General features: G+C 41.2%; 1 protein-coding gene across 1 annotated transcript in view; it reads left to right on the top strand.

Moving 5' to 3' along the window:
• lsamp (limbic system associated membrane protein) overlaps positions 1–22,419 on the top strand; it is a 200,735-nt gene that overhangs the window by 178,138 nt on the left and 178 nt on the right. The window contains exons 5-7 of the mRNA XM_061073695.1: positions 13,103–13,234; positions 14,329–14,449; positions 20,652–20,800. Coding sequence (XP_060929678.1) covers positions 13,103–13,234; positions 14,329–14,449; positions 20,652–20,800 — 402 coding nt within the window. The remainder of the gene's footprint in view (positions 1–13,102; positions 13,235–14,328; positions 14,450–20,651; positions 20,801–22,419) is intronic.

Below are 22,419 nucleotides of genomic sequence, written 5' to 3'. Positions count from 1 at the left end.
CGTTAATCAGCGTGCATAAATATGCACTGACTTGCTCGTAATGTTAGCTTAATAAACTACTGTGTTGGAATTCATGTTAGCAACCGTTACCTTTCTAGTTAACGTCTGACCCATTTGACCAGCCAATAAGTTAGCTAAAGACACTTTTACTGCGCATTTTATTGAGAAGACATTAGGTTATAGATAGCCTTCTAGCCACGGTCAATTTAAGATATGTAGGCCTAAGTGTTAGCAAACGTTAGCTTTGTAACAGCCGTACAGCTAGCTAAAAGACACAGTCACGTAGCTTACCTTTTTTTGTGGGTTTTGTAGTGACGGATGAAGTTGGATGTGGTGGCGATCGTGTCACTGATTTTTGAGCTGCAGACCTTGCATACCGCTGTCCTCTTTTTCTTATTCTCATCGACAATGTAATCGTTGAACCCAAGTTTAATTATTTTTGGTCTTGCCACCTCCATGACTGCTGCTCCTGTGTTGACCTGCTCACTCAGCGGCAGTTTGTCCGTGCAGCGCGCGATCACCCGAGATGCGTACATTCATTGCACTGTAAAATCACCCGATCATTTTTCAAAATAAAATAATAAATTTATAGGCTAAATATATAAATAAAACATAATTTCTAACTTAATCTAACTTTTAAAAAGTCGAGTCATTTCGAGTCATCTGTTTCAAGTCTAAGTCAAGTCTCAAGTCATGAAGACCAAGTCTAAGTCAAGTCGAGTCTTTTATCAGTGTAATTCAAGCAAGTCTCAAGTCCTCAAATTTGCGACTCGAGTCTGACTCGAGTCAAGTCATGTGACTCGAGTCCCCCATGTCTGTGAAATAGTGTGGGTTTGTGATTCCTCTGTCTATAGCCATTTTCAGATATGACCTGTGAGTAATATCAGGAGAAATGGCTTTGGAAATTTGCTCGTAGTTCAGACTTCAGACATGCACAACCCAGCGGGAGCGTCTCGGCACGGATGCGTTCACAACAGAAACGAATCCTTTGCATTATTCAGGTGAGAGGTGCACAGCTGGGTGCAGAAGGCAGAGACAGGAAGTGATGTATTAACTCCACTTTGGAGAGGATTTTGACACATGATTTTCTTGACAACACACAGACACCTGTGTCGGCTCTTATTACCAGAAACGCTCTAGACACATTCCTCCGTATCTTCTATGTGTTTGACACCACTTTTTCACCAAGATATATTTTTCTTTTTGTTTGTTTTTTGGCATAAGTCGCATGTTAGAAGCCTGATTAACCCCCTCACTCGGTCACAGTGAGGCCAGCGAGGGAACAAGCTGTGTTGGACATTTGCACTCACAACCTCCGGGGGCAATACGGAGGAACAGTGGAGTTCAGAACATCTCTGAAAGCAGCTTTAGTATCGGTCCATGCATACAGGGATGTTAGGGTGTCTGTCATAGCAGAAGGAAAGGAGAGAGTGCAATTGGAAATAGTGACAGAGGAGTAACAAGTGATACACTGTGCCTGACCTTGCTAACCCTGCTGGACAAAAACCCTCTTCTCCCAATGGCAAACACAAGCCCAGAGAATCTATACAGACAGTAATGAGAAGTCTTCCCCCAACAAAGAGCAAGATTCGTTTATCAGCCGAATAGAAGAAAGAGCAGACAACCTGACTCGCCTTCATGGGAATTCAATCGCTAAATCCTATTCTGTTTTATCAACAATTAATCTCTTTTAAGGCCTCAGACTTCAATAAGACCAACAATCTCTCGGTGTACAGAGCCGTACAATGTGCGGCTGCACCGAGAATAACCACTCCAAACCTGCTTTTAAAAAAACAAACAACGGTGCGTAGGAGAGGAGGAGAAGGAGGAAGTAAGAGGAGGTGAGATCTAGGAAAATGAGATAGAGAGAGGAATGACATTGTTCAGAGAAAACAGACGGCTGCACGCTCCACCGTGCGTATCATTTTTGCGGCTCAAGAAGCGGCAAATAAACAGCCGTCCTGTTTTTGGCTCCAACACCTGTGTTATTTCGACACCGCCAGCAGCAGTTGGAGCAAAAGGCTTGTGAATCGAAGGGGAAATTCTCTTTGTTGTGCTCAGACTGCTGGAACAATGTTGTTTATGCAGGATTACATCAGGCAATAAGAAAGAGACATTAACAAGCAGAGTGCTGCTTTAGGTTAGTTTTCCTTGCAGACATTTCAGGTAGCGAATGATTTTTTTCCTAAATTACAAGAGATTTAAATAAGAAAAGACACATTTCTTATTGACATACGGATGTTTTTTTTATTTATCCAAAGTGATACTGTACACTTAAATGTGTTTGCACAGCTCTAAACTATGTGCTCTATTACTTTCATTTGATTAGATACATGGATGTTGGTTTGATTATCACATTTATTAACACATTTATTAGTTATTCATATTAATTCATGGTAAGCCGGGCTCATAAGGCCCCCCAGTGTCACAAATCTTCTTGGACTTTTCAGGGCCGACACTTATATAGAGTCAACTATTCTGGATCTCTCTAACGTATTTGAAATAAATAATGAAGCTATTAATCCCACTTCTTCTCAGTGAGAATCTGGAAAGCTGCACACTCATTTTCACATCTATGTTAAAACTAAACCCCTAAACCTTCATATTATTTACCATTCAGCATCCTGCCCCTTGACTGTATCACACACACACCTGTGGTCCCCTGGCTGACGCAGCTGTCTGTGTACTGGAACTGTCACTCATTGCTGGACAACCTAGATAACTTATGTCTTAAGGGTTCAGGTTAGGGTGTGTGTATTTTGGAGGGTGTATAGACGTGTTTGAAAGGGATATTTCCCTGAGGGTAAGGGGGTTAACTGCTCACCACTATGCTGATGGAGGGATTTGAGTGGACAAAAACTTTTGGAGTCTCAGTTGTAAAAAGTGTTGCAGCCAAATCCAATACAATTTAAGGACTAGTGAATCCTTCTATAGACGTTATAAAACAACAGAAAAACAACACAACATGCCTCCATACTGCTCGTGTTGTGTCATGCAAGTGTGCTGAAGCCCCGACATTTAAATTTGACTCGAAACTGGTGTAATTTACACAGTGATTTAAGCATAATGTCCACTACCCGCTCTAACAACGTTTACCCCTGAGACTCCGAAAGTATTTTGTGGAGTCAAACACTTCACCCACCACTCCATCGCCATAGTGGGCGGTAGATAATGAGTGAATTTTCATTTATCGCTGAACTATCCCTGTATCCCAACTTCTCCCAAAACTCATGGGTTTAACAAGATATCCATTTTTGCGTTTCATGGCTTGTTTACCTTTGACAACACATTCTCAATCAAAAAAGAAGTGAGGTAAAGATTTGTAAATTTTCTGAGTTACCTTTTTATTATCTCCACTGAGGAATGTGTTGATGAGGACTGTACGTACTCTGTAATTATTTGATGACCCATCACTTAAATCATTCCAGCTCCTGACAGAAAGATATATGCTGCCATGTGGCTGTGTTGGATAAAGCCAGTCCAAACAAATGCACATATGCTTTCACACACACACACACGCGCGCACACACACACACACACAAACCAACATTGTTAAAGGTCCAGAGGAGAATGATGGATATGTGCACGTATACAGACACCAGTAAACATACTTTCTCACTCATGCAGACAAAAGGAAATAAAGGTCTCTTGGTCTTTTATGCTACTCGACTCTGAAGTTTCTCAAATCAGCTGCTTAACATAAATTAGCATTTGCAAAATAAATGTAATGTTGCACACTGTGGTAAAGTGATGCTGATGAATGATTCATGAGGATATGCAAAAGAGCGCCATCCAGTTGCCAGCTGAAGCTCTGGTTTGAGATTCACATCCCTCAACCCTCTGCCTCGTCTGTCTCATTCCCTCGCGCTCCCCAGTCTGGTCCCCTCTCTTACTTTTGGAGGTGGCAGGTTGGGTGGGTGGGGGAGTATCTCTGTCCCTCACACCGGCAGAGCACTTTAATTGACACGGAAAAGTTGCAGTTGTTCACACAAACTTAAAATTGCCAGTGCTATGCAAATCAGTATCCAGAAGGCGTTTTGTAGGAGCGTGCTTCTTCCGGGCCCCTATTTCCATCTCACTTCCAAAAGGCTTCTACTGCAAACCCCAAAGGCCGCCGGGCTTTCAACAGAGTAATGTGTGGAAACAGAGCAATTACTGTATGTGCATTGTCTTTTCAGAATGGCTTGCGCCAGGCTGCATAGCAATTTAGATGATGGCAGAAAAACAATTTGAGCTCAGTGTTGAAGATGGGGTTAAAGAACACATTTCGATTTTTCACCTTAAAATTAAAAAAACGTGAAAAATAATTGATTTCCTGTCACCACTCAGTTATAAGCAGAACCCGCTTTGCACTGTGCAGAGTCTCCTTTTGAATTTTTCATCTGGTTTTTCAGACATTTTATAAGCTTTCAAATGATAACGGCTCAGGGGACTGGCTTAAGCACGTGATTCAGGCCGTCACTCCTCAGCTGCAGGCAGCTGTAACACTGTGTAACTTAATTATCTGCAGACGTTTCCTGTAATTCTCGATTATCACTCGGTTTCCATTTACAGCATCCTGTTTTTTTCTATGCATCCCTTACTCTACATGTTTACACCCCCGCAGTATTTCAAACTCTCAAATCAGAGCCAATCATTTAGAACAACTCCTAAAGGCTCTTATATACTACTACGTGTCCGTTTCTCGGAGAGATCTCAGCGGGGGGCAAAGAGTCTTTTTGCTTTTTACTTCTCCGACACTCTACGTCGGAAAAAATTCATCGCCAAACCCATAGGTGGCGCAACGGAAGACGAGCTCAGACAAGCCTACCCCATTTGGGAAGAAGAAGTCCATGTGTCTCTGTTTACATCTGTTAGCTTGCGTCCCACACACTGAACCATGGCAACTAACAGAACTAAATAAAGTGACACCCAGCGGGTCAAGATGCTGATGTAATCGTTTCTTAGCGCAGCGGTTCCCAGGTCTTGTTTCCGAACTGTGTTGCTGATTCCACAGCTTCAATCTGCTTGAGGCTACATGTAGCTAGCTAGCTCCCCTCCCAGCTAGCTTCAAGCCCAGCTTCCACACACAGTCAGCAGGGACTCCCGACACTAACTACTACCCAGTGTTTGCTTCTAACCTGGCGGTATTATAGAAACAGTGTCATGATAGAAGTGGAATTAAAGTTGTGACGGCGGGGTTATGCACTGTTACCACCGCAGTTAGCATGGTTGCTAGCCTAGCCTGCTAGCGCCGTTTTGAAAGCTCGTTCTAACCGTCTGTGACCGTGCACACATGTCGTCAGTGCTCCAACGAGCCACCGTCAGCCGGACAACTCCCCTGGCTTAACACACACGTCACATTAATCGTAGAATCGTAGTTGTGTATGTATTTATTGTGAATCAGGAAGTTACAGGTCCGGAAATGACGTCGAACAGAAATGACGTCGTACGGAAATGACGACATACGGAAATTATGTCGTTCGCGGACCAATCACAGCCAAGAGATGTCTGCGGGCTCTCCGACACAACACGGAGAAGTTAGAAAAATCAGACCTGTACGAAAAGCTGTCCGAAGCGTTCATTCTAAAATTAGATACACAGCCCTTAAAATGGGACACAATTCTAACTAGCACAAAATTGTTGCATGCGTTAACATTTATATTGTGGTGAGAGATGGACTGAAGTTATTTTTGACAGGGGGGATGCTGTATCTGCAGTGCCACAGTTCAGTGGTCTCAAAGCTGTGCTGCAACCACATCCCAGTTAATGCTGTTCTGAAAATAGCATGCTGTTCTCTCAGAGTGAAAAGAAAAGCATGCATTTTATCACATATTCTCGGTGTGCTCCATTGTGAATTCTATTGATAGAGTAACTCAAGGCTACACCGACACTTCCTCCCTACTCCAAATGTTCCAGGAGGCAAACGTTGAAGAAAAAAAAAAACTTATGCACTGAATGATATGTGAGTAAAACATTAGAGAAAGGATGTGTTATTAATTAATTTTAAACTGAATTAGGAATTCATTTTAATTAATAAAATAGCTGTGACAACTTAAATTTTACAAAAAGTTGACACCCGTAACAGAAGCCCTGAAAGACAAGTGGCAGTTTTTTTCAGCCAGGATAAGTTTTCACTTATTTATTATCTATTAAACCAAGTGAAATTAGTTTTCGAGGCTCATTCTATTCCCCTTTGACAAAATCCAATAAATTGATGTAAAGTTGGAAAATGTTCATCCTTCTACTATCCAGAAATTAAGCAGATGTATCCTGAATACAAACTCTGCCATCTTGCATTTGGAGACAGAGTTGGTAGGATAGATAGTGTGGTACCATCTCACGTGTGTTAAACCAATCATGAGTCAGTCTCATCTGTCAATCATGACATATCACCCTATTTTCATTTTATCAAATAACGAGGTAAAAAGAAATCCGAAAAAATTTACACTTGAACAAACATCAGTGTGATAAGAACTAACTGAAATTACAGACATTACTTTCACTTATTATTTTGGTCCATGGTCCATGAGGTGCAATCAAGATGCTTTGGCTTAACGGTCATGTCGTCCATTATTACAGTCACTGGGGAAAACAGGTGACTGTCATGAGATGTTATTTTATACTGGTTTGTCTTTGTAAAACCCATCATGACCACAAGAGGCTGAAGTTCACCACTACACCAATCACAAAATTCAAACATAAAATGGAGAGGAAAATGGAAAAGGCTTTTTGGTGAGGGGTGAGGTGACGAACAAATTCTGCATACGAATGGGTCAAGACTTCCATAGTAAACTGTGTCTGGCTTCTGATTTGATCTTATTTAACTCAATGTTTTCAGTTTGATTTTCAGTTTTCATATCAGACAGAGAGACTTTCTAAATACTGGCACTAATTTCATTCCCCCACAGCGATCAACAGTCTGGAAAGAAATGACAGGGACAGTCAATAAGGGAGGGAGCTGCAAGCTGTTTCTGGGCTGCATCTGTGCTTGTCATTATGAGTGATTATTAGGAATCATAGTCAAACTGGACATCAAGAGCACGGGGAGAAATCCCAGTGAGCTGCCACACCGGTGGAGCTGGTGCACAGTCAAAGAAAATCCATGAAGCGTTAACCGTCCCTGTCTGTCTCTCTCTTGCACTTTCTGTGTGCTCGTCTTCTGGGGAGCACATGGCAGCGTGCAGCTCCAGCACATGGCAGAAGTTTGCCTTCCAGGGTTTCTGGCAGAGTGATTCCAATGGAATTTTGTTCCGACATCCAGAGTCCCCTGAAAATAAAGCCCACTGACGTCGCTGATCACCTGATCTTTCATGTAGCTCAGCATGGCTGGAAGCTCTCGTAGGAAAGAAAATGAAAAACCTCCCTTGGCCTAACTGTCTATTGAGTTATCTGGAAAAATATATAGTCACTTTTTTTCCCTCCTATATTTAATGTACTATAGTATATATATCATTCTCCCTCCTCTGCCCAGATTAGCATACAAATGTCATGATATCATATAGTGTGATTCCAGGATTCATTGGGCTTTTTCTCATGTGCACACTTTGAATCAGTCCCTGCGCTCAGTGCTCCCTGAGAAACCTTCTCGGAAATGTGCCTTCACCCTGCATGCCTGCCGCTTCATACTCACCAGGCACGGAGACACTTTACGCCTCCGCACACAGGCGTGGGCCCGTGTGCACACAGGGACACACATACACTATACTATACACACACACACACACACACACACACACACACACACACACACACACACACACACACACTCACACTCCAACCAATTCCCTCTAGACAAGATTAACCAATCTATCTTCATTATGCTTCATTAAAAAGATAATGTGAAGCACACACTTCACGTGCAGGAAGCAGTATTCTCCTAAGGGGGCGTCAAAACGTTGTATTGTCACTAATTGTTTCTTTGGACAATGCATCACGTTCCATTCATCCTGCTCTCTCTGTGTGCACCAGGTAAGATTACTGACAGTTAATTGAGGCACTAAACCAACTTGTCAAGCCCTCTCCTCTCATCTGTCATTTAAATTATCTTCTCTCTCCTTTTCTCCATTCTTTGATCCAGCACTCACCTCTCTCTCTCTCTCTCTCTCTCTCTCTCTCTCTCTCTCTCTCTCTCTCTCTCTCTCTCTCTCTCTCTCCTCTCCACCGTTCTTTCTCCATTCAGCACCAAACCAAAGTGCTGAAGAAATGACTGAGCTTCAACGGAATTTCCATGGCAACAGATTTTCCAATCATACCTCTCCAATCATGTTACTCTGGCAGTTTGTCCACGGAGAGCTGAGTATGATCTGCTCTGGACTTTGATCATGATCCCACTGATCTTTCAATCAACATGGAAAAATACACTATCAGCAGACCTCCATCTCCATCAAACACCTGAGTTAGCTCATGTTTCAGGCCGACTTTTATTGCTCAGGTATTTGCTGTGTGATTGTTCTTCGGGCATCTGTAAAAGACAGATAAGTGGTTTTTGGGTGTTGCCGCCTGGTGTTGTGAGTATTAACACAGGAAATGACTCAGCACTGATGTATATTCACCAAAGCAGGGCGACTGTTTTCCATTTAACCTCCCATATCAGAGTGGCTGAAGTTACCAATTCACTTCCCGGGGCGCTTTAGTTTGGCAGAGCAGAGCCTGCAGCCCCTCGCCTGCAACATGAGCGTGAACTTCCCCCACAACTGAGACTGCTGACATTTACTGTTGTCGAAAACAGTGTATTTCCCCCCCTCACACACGCACCCCAGAGATCTCTGTGCAATTTATTTCCACTGCCAAGTTTCCATCACTCCTTATTTTCTTAGATTAAGGGAAGTATCAGTCGATATTATAGTAGTTATTACATTTGCCGGACCCTCTGAGACTTCCTCCCTTATTTACTGCAGATAATGGTATCATTTTCAGAAATACCCTGAGATCTGCACTGTTGCCACACTGGCTGCAGGCAGATGATTTCTTATAGGGCTATTTTGATTTCCAGTCACTTAACTCTAAATCAGGACAACACATATGTAAAACTGGGCTCATCTTTGTGTGCAAACGGAACAGCTCATGCAGAGTTAATTAACACATTTCCGTCTATGATATGCTGCAATGTCACACACAATTATCACAAAGTCATCACACGTCATCATGCCACATCTAAAGTTATGATGCCACTGGGTGCTCACACCTGTATTCTCAAGTCACAAATTCCTCCTCCTGGCCCCTCCCCCACGGGAAAGTTCACAGAAAAATGAAATTCATTCATTATCTGTTCATTATCTATGTCGATTGACAAAACACTTTTGGAGTTTCAGAGGTATAAAGTGTTGCAGCCAAATCCAATACAATTGAAGTAAATGGTAACTCCGCCAGACGTAATTTAACAACAGCAAAACATAACATGCGTCATCTAAGTGCCATGAAGCCCTGAAATTTAAATTTGACCCTGCGCATGCCATTGGGCGGGAGCTTGTGTGCAGTCTGTGCCTGTGAACGTGAACAAGAAATGAAACACCATTTACACCAATTGTATTGAATTTGGCTGCAACAAAGTTTACCCCAGAGACCTGTTTTGTGGAGTCAAACACCTCATCCACCCCTCCATCGACATAGTGCTGAGTAGATGATGATTTGATTTTTCGGTGAACTGTCCCTTTAATAAGACAGGCAAGATCTTCCCTAATGAGATGCTGTGTTCTTTGCATGGCTAAATTGCTGGACTGCTCATTAAACAATTAGTCACCTATCTGTCTGATGGTCTCCAGGCTCTGGTCAGATGTTTTCTGAAACATTTTCAGAAATCATTTCACACAAAGCATTACATGGATGAACCGGTCTTATTTGGTTTGGACCTTCAGACTCTTCAGTTTAGTCCGAACTAAAAATACATGTGTGAAAGGTGCATTAGACCACAAAATCGTGTCCGACCAAAAGAGGCGATCTCGGTCCAGATCAAACTAAACCATGGCTCGGAACATTTGCTTTTTTTTTATAGTCGAACTTTCAGACCAATTGCCAGAAGTTGAGATGGTATTGAACTGGATTACTATTTAATAGAAGAAGAAAAAGAAATGGAGGCAGATGGAAGGATTGCTTGCTGTGTCCACTTTTGACAATATCATGTTTGAGTGATGAAGTCCAGGGACACTGGGAATCCTAGTAGTTCTAAGATCAAACCCCAATCCCATTTCATTCCTTGGCCCTACCCCTACTCTTGAATTTTCTCTCTCTCTCTCGCTCTCTGTCTCTCTCTCTCTCTCTCTCCCTCTGTTGTCACACACCGTTTGTCCTCTTCCACGAGTTAAAAATCTTCCTTAAAAACTTCTCCAACGATTATGTAGCTGTTAGTTTGTTGCGGCATGATTCATACATTGCAGGCATCGATATGTAACAGCATCAGTACTTTCCATCCACCGTTGGCTCTCCCTGTCATATGGAGCCACTAGCGAGAGCAACTAGCCATGCTAGGTTGAGTCATTTGTTTACTTTTGGGCTACACATGTCTCCTGCTTTCATAGCCTGGTTGTACTTGGCGGTGTGTTTTCGCTTCAAGTGGAGAAACAAGTTTGTTGTGTTTCGACCTATAGCAGTAACAGATTTTTTTTGTATATTTTTCCCACACTATTAAAGTAGATAATCTTTAGAAAAATTGTCCTTCAGAGGCTGACAAGCTGCTCTTGCTCTCAGACATGTTTGGGCTTCTGACGTTCTTGTGCACGCTCAGGAACGTAAATGTGTCACACGTCACTATATCATTAATACCACGATATGATACTTTTTTATCACTTAAATATTTATACCGTTATTATCGTAGACGGTATTATATGACACCCTATTCAGTTGTCATATAGTCATACATCAGTAGTTATCACCAGCAAAAGGTTCTGCCGAACCCACAAGGAAGAGGGTAAGGGCTAAGGGATAGTGGTGAAATGGGATTGGGCCAGAGTCTTTATAATGCCTACACTTATTCATCTGAATGACCAACAACAATTTTTTACCAGTTTTAGAAAATCAAACAATCAACAACAAACTAATAAAAGGGTAAATGTTAGAGCTGCTACAATGCTATTGTTTAAGTTGTAGTGTACAAAATTAAATGATTTAGTTTATTAAATCGATTTTAGAAAACTTGTTTGCCTTGCAGTAGCTCTGCCTCACCAGTAAGTGATGCTACAGCCCCCTAACTTCCAGTGTCCTTGATGAGGACATCCTTTTGCTGCTAGTAATAACAGGATTATAGTGTCAACTAAGTGTACTGGTTCATATGCTTTTTTTCTAAGCACTTTATTAAAAGTAAGTGAATACAATAACCAAAATGCCCCCCCCCCCCATACAAACCAGTCAGTGTCAAGTATAAGTGGATAAAACCTACGTAAAAAAGTTATTTAGTGTAGTCCCTAAATTACAATGTAGAAAAACCACAGCAGTAATTGGCAAGTAGAGGGAGCTGATCAAGACAGAGGTGTTATCGCTCTGTTTGAAGCTTGTTTTTTTCCCTTTTTCAATTATCACACAATTACTTGTGCAACTTTTTGTGTTTACAGCCTAATGACGTAAATGGCTTCAAGGAGAGCCTTGTGTGTGTGCTGCTGTCCTCTTTAAAACGATCAACATGTCTCCTCCTCTCTAAGACTATTCACTCCACCTCTGAGTGTTGCTCTTGGTAAAGACTGAAAACACTTGCTTTCACAGTCAGATGAATTGCTGTGATGATGGCTAAGGTTACCTGTTTAATGGGTAAATAAACTCAAGTCAGCTCGACATTGTCTCATTGCATTACGTACATTTGAATAAAATGTGTATTTTTGTACTTTTTACTTCATTTGATGACTCATTCAAGTTACAGGTTACTTTTCCAATTCAGATTTGTATAAAGAAACTGAAAAGAAATCAGTTAAATACGATGCATTGTTATAGAATAAACAACTAACAGTATAGAGATGAGCTCATCCATGACAATCTATAATAGTAAAAATGCTAATCACACATTAATGCATCAACTGCCAATTTAATGTACAACGACGACTGAACGCTATTTCTTTTAGAGACACGATCGAGTTGCTCCTCTTGTTAGCAATGTTATCTTGAATGTGACAGAGACGAGATCATAGGCACGGCGTGATGGGAAGAGTAATGCAAGTGCAACAGCTTACGTGTGATGAAAACACTTCCAAAGTGAAGATTGCAGTGCCTGCGGTTGAATAAAGAATTCTTAAGTTGAAAGTCTATCAGAGCAATGAGGGTGATTTTCAATCATAGTGACACTTTTAAAGATGCGTGTCTGATACCAATATACGTTTACTATTGAATGTGACATTTCAGCAACATTCAGTCCTTTTTGTACCTAAATATAAATGTATCTTATGTTTGTCCTGTGAATCTTAAAGCTAGATCAGGTTGTTTCCTTCTGTTAATGTATCTGTGTGTCCTCCATTCCCACAGTCAGCAAGCCAAACTGAAGTGGGTAGCAGAATAATGGCAGTAGTCTCAGAAGAAGCCAGATTTACTAATAATCGATCCGTAAATATTATTGGGTTATTTGCTGATCCACACCATGTTTTGTGATAATTTGACAGTAGTTATTACATAATCATGCCAACTAAAACACTGTCTTCTTGGTGGAGATAAACATGATATATCAATTAGTGGGTGTTGGTTATTGTGGTAAGTTGGTTGGCATTAATTTTCGACAATTTAACAGAAAATGTTTTCCCATATTTCCAGTCTTTACGCTAAGCTAAGTTAACTGACTGTTGGCTGTAGCTTTATTACTAATGCATTGATAAGAGAGTGGCATCAATTATCACAAATTCTCCATCTGCATCCAATTCTTATCCAACACGATCCTTCTTTTTGTCATTTTCACTTTTATTGGAACTGCTGGCCTGTAGACAATGTTGGTCAGAGTCCCTGTGAAAAGTGAGGTTGAAATTCATGAACAATTTATCGCTCAGGATATGAGCTCAAACACTAACGTTGTCTTTTCCCACCTCCTCTCTGTCTGTCTCTCTCTCTCTCTCTCTCTCTCTCTCTCTCTCTCTCTCTCTCTCTCTCTCTCTCTCTCTCTCTCTTTGTTCCCCTCCCTTTTATGTCCCTCTATCACTTCTTCACCTCCCTACAGCAGAGCCGCTGGATGGAGAAGAGTACCTGGACATTATAGGCATCATGCGAAACCAGGCGGGTCGTTACGAATGCAAGGCCAGCAACGACGTGGCCACGCCGGATGTCAAATACGTCAATGTGGTTGTGAACTGTAAGTAATGGCTGAGCCCAGCGGACGCTGTTATACTCACTGATCAATATTCCTGTCACGTTTTATGTCAGGCATTTCACAAGATGATACACTCAACAGATAAAAGCAGGAGAAAGTCAAGGCTTGCATCACAGGTAGAGACGTGTAGAATAGCATGTGAAGAGGAAGGCTGGGGGGGAGGGGAGGGGAGGGGGGGCTGTATCTGGAATGTTTCTGGAGCACCTGTCAGTCCTCTCAAGACGTATACAGGCAGAAAGGGAAAGCTCTGCAAGTTTGATTGCGACTGTCAACGCGATGGTAATTTCCACATAGGCCTAGCACCTCGTCCTTAAGAGACACTTTCAAAACAAGATCACCTAATTACATCTTGTTACGGCCCACGTTCCGATCTGAAGAGCTCTAACATACGTCGCTGAGGATTGATGAACAGCTCATGAGACATAGCCCCCCCCCAGAGGAGTTACACAGTCCCCATTGTATGGCCGTTTGCCCAAACCGTACTTAAGCCAAGTCTGAGTGCGGTAAATAAATGATGAACAATTCTATATTAAATAATTTATTATGGTTGGATCCAAAATGGAAAACGGACATTAATCCATGCGGGACATATACCTGGCCCTTGTGATGTTTGCAGAAATCTTTATAAGTATATGATGAATGTTATCAACTTGTTGAATTTTAACTTTTGTCCCCTAATCTATTGATTGCTTGGGGATGAATGGCCTTTAACTGAAATTAAACTTTACACTGTAGAAAGAAGCTCAAAGCAGAAACCCTTGATTACTTGAGTTTATCCAAGATATTAAGTTTTTTTTACAAAAAAAATGTTATCAGTGACATCCAATCCAGATCATTTGTCATTTGATAAAAGGGATCAAATGATTATCCTTTCTGTGCCAAGCTCATATAAATAATCCTGTTCAGTCTTTAAGTTCGATCCAAGGTTTTCAAGGGAAACTGATAGAAAACACGATGGCAAATAAGACGGCAGCCGCAGTGGGGTAGCATGTCCCTTGATTTTTACTGTGTGTGAGAAAGGATACGTTGTTGGTTTTATCAACTGACTCATGTCCTGTCCTTGTGTGACTTCACAGATCCGCCGACAATAAAGAAAACCCAGAGCTCAGAGACTCAGGTGGGCCGCATGGGGACGCTGCAGTGTGACGCCACCGCTGTGCCCACACCAGAGTTCGAATGGTACAGGGACGAAAAAAGGTAAAACTCATCGCACATTTCGATAATTACTGTACATTTTCCCTCAGCAATGTCACAAATAGACACCTGTATTCCACCACATACTGCACGCCTCATGCTGCCTCAGAGAGATGGTCAACCCTCACTGACTTCATTAGTAAGGGACACGTCAAAGTCGTGTGACCATGGAAGAGATTTACAGACACTCGTAGTACATCAAATGGAGCCAGAAACACACTGATTCAAGGTAATTTGTGAGATAATTATGCTTTAGTTAAACAAGCTACTAAACAGGGCCATTTACCTCTGGTATTACAAACAACCATATCAACTGGAAAACTGCTTTCAGACATGCAATGACTGCTCCGGAAAATGTCCAGACACAGAATGATCCAGCAAGATTGCTCTGAATCCTCTTTATTACTGTGATGACCTTCTGTAATGCATCCAGGATGGAGAACAGTCTTCCCTTCATATAATAACATTAACAGGGTTTGAGAAAAGCCTTCACAACACATTGAGAAGCATTTAAAGCTGTTACTGTACAGTGGGAGGATTCTTTTTTGAGACCTTTTTATATAAATTCTATGATTGAGGCATGATGATTTTCTAGACCTGATGTGACCTTACACACTTTGAGACAACTTGAATACAGCGATGACACCTGTAACTTTCCTGTTATGAGCTTGATTAAGCCTGTGGTTATTCACAGATAAGTCCTAGGTCAGAGGTTTCCTACAATCTTTTTCCTTGAGATTCCTCCCCATCTACCAAAATGTACTGCTTCATCTCTTTATTCTCTGTGCCAGACAGTGTCATTTCAACAAGTGTTTGTAATGGGTGTCTTTGTTCGCCCTGTCAGATCGGCCCTCACAGTGCTCCCATTGTCATATCCCAGTGTTCATTCGATGACATCATCTGTATAATATGATACTGACTAATCACCCACTTAATCACTCGCTAGGCTGTTATTCCATTGTTAATTACACATCGCAGTGTCAGACGGCAGTGGTTTCTGTGATATTCTTCTGAAAAGACGAAAGTTAAACTGATCTGACATTCTTCTGCATGCAATTTTGAAACTATAGTCCCAGTAATCCTTTTCTCACACTGCAAGTAATTCCACTGAAATGGAAATCAGGCTCCCTGCGCTGTGGCTGTCGGCAAAATGTGTGGTCACACACTGATGTTCATCGGAAAGCTATCAATCTAAGTGTCATGCATGTATCTGGGAAACACTTCGGAAAAGATCGAAGTGTGATGACATCCAAGGGCAACCTGCATTTCAACACTCGCCAGCTAATAACAAAAGAGATTCCCTGCTCTGCGGCAAACTCACCACCTGAGTCATTTTGGGACTTGAGGGGCTCGAATGAAAAAATAAAAATAAAAGCTTTCGATAAAAAGAAGTGCACATGCAGAGCGTCGTGATCTGCAATTTCACTCGCACCCAAACTACAGCAGTAAAAGTTCAGTGAAGATCTAGAGGAAAATATCGGAGCAGTGTCACAAGTGTTATCACAGATATGGTCTCTGAAGTAATAGGCCTATCATGTCAGTGCTTGAAGAGAAAGATTTATGGTTGTTGAAATATTTTTGCATTATCTGTTTTTTCCAACCTCCATCTATCTCTGTTGTTTTGTCCCCTGGAGAACTTTGGCTATGTGCCGGTGCACAGTCCCCCCCTCTCTCTCTGTGCCCGTGCTGTTGCACTTTCTCCTTGGATGATGATGATAATTCACCGTAATAATATCATTTATCCTTGCTTGGCCAGTAAATTTTATGGATCTGCTCCTCAAGAGTCTCTCGCCTGTTGGGTCTTATTTACCTGATTGTTAAGTTTGGATCTTGCCCCTGGGCCGTATGAGTTTAAACTCATTAGAACACAGATCAGTGGATACCCTGGAATCTACACTGTAACACAAATGGAAGATGTTACTTACAGTTGGTGTTTCATGAGAATGTGTGGATACATACACCAGGCAGTAATTATTGAATTTCATGTGTTCTTTATATCAGACAGAGGTAGATATGAGCAGTGTTCTTATATCTAGATGGAAACTCTTACATTTCCAGTTGACATTTCTAACTAGTATAATCCTGAACTGAAAAACTGAATAGCCCGGTATAAATAGGTAAAGTTTGACAATAACTGATGTTTCACTGTTTCCACCTGACATGTTACATGCTGCCGCCAAATGAAAGTCATGAGCTTGTGATCACAACATGACAAGTCGTGTACGTGATGTTCTTGCTGTTCAAGCGATTAAGTCATGAGAATCTACTTCCAAGCAACAGAGGCATTGATGCTAATATAAATGTAACTGTCAGTGAGAGACAAAGGTGACAAATTTGTATTACATGATGGAAAATAAGATTTAAAAATGTGTACAATGATTTTAAAATACAGACAAGCTTCACCAAAAGCCCGGATTCCCTCTAGCATTTGAATGCAGCTTTGTTAATCTGGAACCAAGAGCAGAAAAAAGTCTCGAAGTCCACACCCACATGTAAACTGATCCCTGCATATATCGGGCGTTCTGTGCACACGCATTTGACTATTAATAAATTCAAAGGATTCAAAAATATTTTCATACACTTTAATAGGACATTTCTTGTGAAAACGAATATTATGTTATATGTAAATTTGAAAGTAAAAGTCTTCTCACAGGAAAAATATCAACATTTAGTTTGTGATTTATGTATTTTCTTACAACAGTTGTACATGTGCACATGTTCCAAAGAGTTGAGAATTGACTTTTCAGGGTTTTTGTATTAAAGCTTCTCTGTTTTGACAAGTATTTCAATTTACTGACACCATTCAGATCTAGGATTATATTAGTAAAGTCTCATTATATCTGATTTTGGTTAATTGCTTTCCATAATCTCTTTTTGTTCTTTTAATATCCTTTGTTTCAGATTTCTTTGATGAAGGAAAGTTAGTAAAATACATTCCTTTACTCCAAGCACTGAATGTTATTTCCAGGTCCAACCCTGTTCATATTGGAACCCTCTCCCTCTCTTGTTTCCCCCAAACAAACTGCACTGTGGCGGTTTTGGAAGAGAACTAAGCTGTCATAGTTTGGGCCCAGTTATAGGCTCAAGTTGGAAGAAAAAAACAAGAACAACCTTGCTCTCACCTGCCCAAACTTCGGGAGTAAACACTGCAGCACAAACTGGTGAACACAGAGACAACTGCAGAGCTTGTTTTCCTCTCTCCTCCTCTGAGTGGAGACGCTTCACTCACCTGATCTTATTCATGTCCATCGTCTGTCAGTCTTCATGTCCTCAGCAGATCAGATTTACCTCATGCTACGAAATATAAATGAAACGCAGCGTCACAGCATCTCTGTCTCCACGAGGATCTGAGGGACTCTGCATCACTTCCACTCCTAATTGGCCTCAGTGGACCGATCCATCGTGGTCTAAAAGCAGCTGGCCGATAGCTCACGACTGATCGCTGTCACTGCCCCCCCCACCCCCTCGCTCTGGTTGTCTTCTCTCACTCGTGGAAGTTGGATCAAACTGTCAGAGGATATTGTTATGCTAAAGTCATCTGATTGTACAATCAATCGCCATCTCTTAACAAACGCATCCTTTAAAGTCGTCTGTCTCTCCTGCTCTGTGTGCCGTACACCCCCCCCGTCCATGTTTATAACATGAGAGATTTTTCAAAATGAGCTGTCAGCCGGCGTGACAGACATTTATGTTTGTTGTTTTGCCAGCTGATACATGGCTGTCACCGCAGCCGGACCGTTTTCAATCATCTCCGGGTTATGGGTCTCAGCAGGACTCTCGATTTAATTTATCATCAGCCTTGAATCATAACAGGTCTGTCACTTTCTCTGGCAGTGATAACCTACTTTAGATGCTCCCAAACTGCAGAATCAAATCTGTCCCTCTGATGATTTGCTCCGGCCTTTCATCTCCGCCCGCCCTGTGACCACACACCGCGTGCCCTCCTCCACACAGAGGGGTCAAAACATTTCAATCGAGGGTTTAATGTAGCCGATTGCCTCAATGCATGAAGGCATGATCACCCGAGATAGCCGGTAGAGCACTGCTGCCCTCTGTCTGTGATGAAGGAAGTCCAGTATCAAAAATACTTCACCCACAGGTAGTCATGTGTGCCAACTTCCTGTCTATTGTGCCAGATGAAGAAGATGGCAGTGACACAGGCATTTTGAGGTTGAACTTGAAATTTGAAGTGTGGGAAGTTGCAGGCTGCAGATGTCTGCCCGTGCCAAAAACCTACAATAGACAGCAAAAATGTTGAACTTGATAAATGGTCGTAGAAAAGAAGATCCAGTTACTGCTTCTTTACCTTCCAGTTATTTTGCTGCAGTGCATCTGAAAAGAGTGGGTCCTCTGTGCGAGTAAAGCCAACCAAGAAAACTTCACAGTGAAAATAAAAGAGAGCTCTGCCTCTTTTGACCTGTTCGGGGTCAGTTTCTTTCCCCCGGCTGCTGCGTTACAATCACACCCTGTAATCTACAGTAAAGAGAATCTCAGCTCCCTGCAGCGCTGTGTGTTATCTGGCTCCCTCAGTGCTCTCTGTGGGTCGGCCTCTTTAACAGTACACTCACTTCTCATGAAGACACTGGAGAATATATCTGCTGCTGGCCTTATTGTTGGAGGATGGGGTTTGCTTGGAGACAGAGTGGGGACACTGGCGTAACACTTGCCCTCTCCCTTTCTCTCTCTCTCTCTCCCGCTCTCTCGCTTTCAGATGCAAACACACACTGACTGTTCCCAAGGTGTCCCTGTGGGAAGCACCTCAGCACTTTATCAACTTCCCCACTCCCCCAGCTCGCCAAATTATGCTGCGCCATGATGTGCATTTTCCTTTTTATGTTAATACCCTCTATCAGCCAAGTATGTGTCAGCACAAACTTCTCGATCCCCTGCTCAAATTCCGGTTACCACATTACCCAGACTTAAGCAGGATTAAGTTGAGGCGCCTTAAATGGACTCTGCGTCATTCGCGATAGGAGAGGGCTCAATCAGGCCAGAACAAGCAGAATCCATTATGGGTAGCGTGTTATTAAAAGAGTTTTATTCTGATGTGATAATGTAAGGAGCACCAGCGACGTACAAGCTGAGTCAGCAAGTTGTATTGATTCATTTGCTGTGAAAGAGATTCAAGGTTGACATAATTGATTGTCAGAAGTTAGGTGGTCATTAAGAGTAGGACTTCAGCAGCATACTAATTTTTACTACTTTTTCCCAAGGCGGCGGGATGACAATGATCCTGTCGGTTTGATGGCGGGAAGCAAAGGACAAATAGTAATTTATCGAAATACAATAGAGCAAAATCATGTGTCTGTCGTTCAGACATAAGTAAACAGCTCCTATAAGCAATGATTATATCCTGTTTTGACGTGACAGCTGTTTTGCAAACCTAAAGGAAAGTAGAGAGGGACAGTGGCTTTTCCTTTTCTGAAAACTGCATCACACTGCAAAGGTCAAGGATTATTTTTCTTCTAAATGCAGCATTGTGTCAAAGGTGCAGAAATGAATAAAAAAGGTTTCTGGCAGAAAAAGAGAGGTTCTTCACAATCATGACTCCTAGACCCAGAGATTTCACTTATATGACACTGACCCCGGTCAGCACAAAAGTATACATTGAATGTTAATAGGCAACTAAAGAGCTGTACCCTCACACAGTTACCGCATGCTTTTTTGTTTGTGTGACTGTGTGGTTTAGATCTGCTTTTCATTTATTATCATACAGCTCGGCTGTATTCAAATATCCACCTCATGGCCTTCAGTGGGTCGAAGGTTTAGCAGAAACTGTCAGGTTGAAATTAGGTAGAAAGTAGAATACATTATGATTTATTCATGAATACGACTAAGCAGAAATGTGCCATGCTGACAAAGTGAGTTTGTAAAGAGTATCAAATGGATCTATTTAATATCACAGTACATTATAGAAGCAGCACATTGTGTTGCATTACAAACATTCAGATCCTGTTGTTGAATCCTGTCCTGCTGTAAGGCTGAAAATAAAGAGCTAGGTGTTCATTATCTTTTGATAGAAATTCAGAATAATTTATTAGCTAATTAAACTCTTCCCCTTCACTTTTACCTGCACCGAAGCACCAGATGTTTATTATTTCTCCAAACATGTCCCTGACTCCCCTCTGGCGTCAAGTTCTCTGATTTTCATCACTTTATAATTTGCCTTAACTTCTCCTCACTTTTGTCTGTCTGTCCTCCCCAGGCTGTCCAATGCCCAGGGCATCAATATCCAAATCCTTGGCACCACCACGATTCTCATGCTTGCCAATGTCACTGAAGAGGATTATGGGAACTATACCTGTGTGGCCACAAACCGACTGGGCGTCCAGAATGCCAGCCTTTTCCTCTATAGTGAGTAGAGCTGTCATTGTCATATGCTTTATGGTTCACGGTTTGAATTTGAAATAGATGATTATTATTTTACTAAAAATGTAAGTGATTATCATGTTTGGTCGATAATGGTTCCTGCTCCATTTCTCTTCAATACACAAACATCAGCAACACAATACAGACCAATCACATATTTCTCATGGCTGGTCGTGGCTACACTCATGAAAAAGTTGTGAACTGTCTCATTTAAATTAATCTGCGATAACACAGCATTGACATATCTTTATCAAGTTGACATGGCAACCTTGTTTTATCAAACAATTGGAATCTTTACACATCCAGCTGCTACAGAGCAGCTTTATACAACCGACAGAACCTGGTATATGGAATCTGTAATCATATATTTATTATAAGGCAATTATATATGTTTTTTTTATTTATTTTGTGCTTTTTAAGGCACTCAAAGACTCATTAAACAGATAAATGATTGATATAAAGCAGCAGGAACAATACTGGATTAAAAGTGAGTGGGCGACAAGGAACAAATACAACAAAAGAAAAAAGGATAAAATATGAATTCTTGTATCAAGGCTTTAGTGACAGAGACAAGCATGACTTAAAGTTTAAAAAGTATGAGCTTTCAGTTACCAGACAGCGAAACTATGCACTTAAACTCACTGTACAGCACAAATCTGGTTGATGGGTGAGTGTATTGTCAAATCAATTTCAACTTATCCTTTGATGTTATGTTACTGTCACGTTAGACGTTTACACTCTTATCTTCATGGTGAGAGCAGAGAGAGCTCATTAATCTGCATCTATTAAAAAAACAGGCAAACACTTAGTGAAAAGTAGAAATCAAATCAAAGTTAGTTAGTTTAGTTTCAACTCACTAATTACATGATCTGGATATTATGAGATTTTTTTGTTTTGTAATAATTAATGTAATGAGCCACAAACCTTAGAGCGAATCATTATGTCCTGCTCTATTGTTATTTTTTCTGTATTTGTTTGACTTTTCTCTTCAAAGATGGTTTCTCCACACCCTTTTTTCAGTTTGCTTGCTTGTTTTTGAAAGTTGCAGCGCACCAAGTTCTATAGGAATCCACATTTTCTCCACTTTATGTATCTTGTGGATTATGAATTGGACCGTCGCTTCCATCACAGTATGGCAGTCAATAGCACAACACAACCACAAGATGTCTCCCTACACCACCTGCACTCTGTCGTCATCTATAGCATTGGAGAGGCTGAAGCTCATTTAAACACATCACTGCTATATTTACATTTTTGCTGACTCAAATGTAAACAATTGTATAATTTAAAGCAACCTCCTCATCTGAATGAAAACCAAAATGAAGGATATCCAAATATCTGTCATCCTTTTTCAAAAGAGTGGTGAGAGAGTGGACCTGCTTGTTTTCTGCCACTCGGGTTGCTACCTTATTAGCAACTGGAGTCATGATTAACACTTAAAAACTATTCGGTTTTGTAGAAACACAGAGACGAGCAACACAATATATATATATATATATATATATATATATATATATACACATGTATATTTAGGAATACCAGTAAATTGCATATAAAAGGGCTGTTACCTGATTGTGAGATATTTCAATGGCTTTTATTGTGAC

The sequence above is a fragment of the Limanda limanda genome, chromosome 6 (genome assembly GCF_963576545.1).
Source record: "Limanda limanda chromosome 6, fLimLim1.1, whole genome shotgun sequence".
NCBI classification, from domain to species: domain Eukaryota; kingdom Metazoa; phylum Chordata; class Actinopteri; order Pleuronectiformes; family Pleuronectidae; genus Limanda; species Limanda limanda.
The sequence above is the reverse complement of the archived record's forward strand: the minus strand, read 5'-3'. Positions and strand labels throughout refer to the sequence as shown.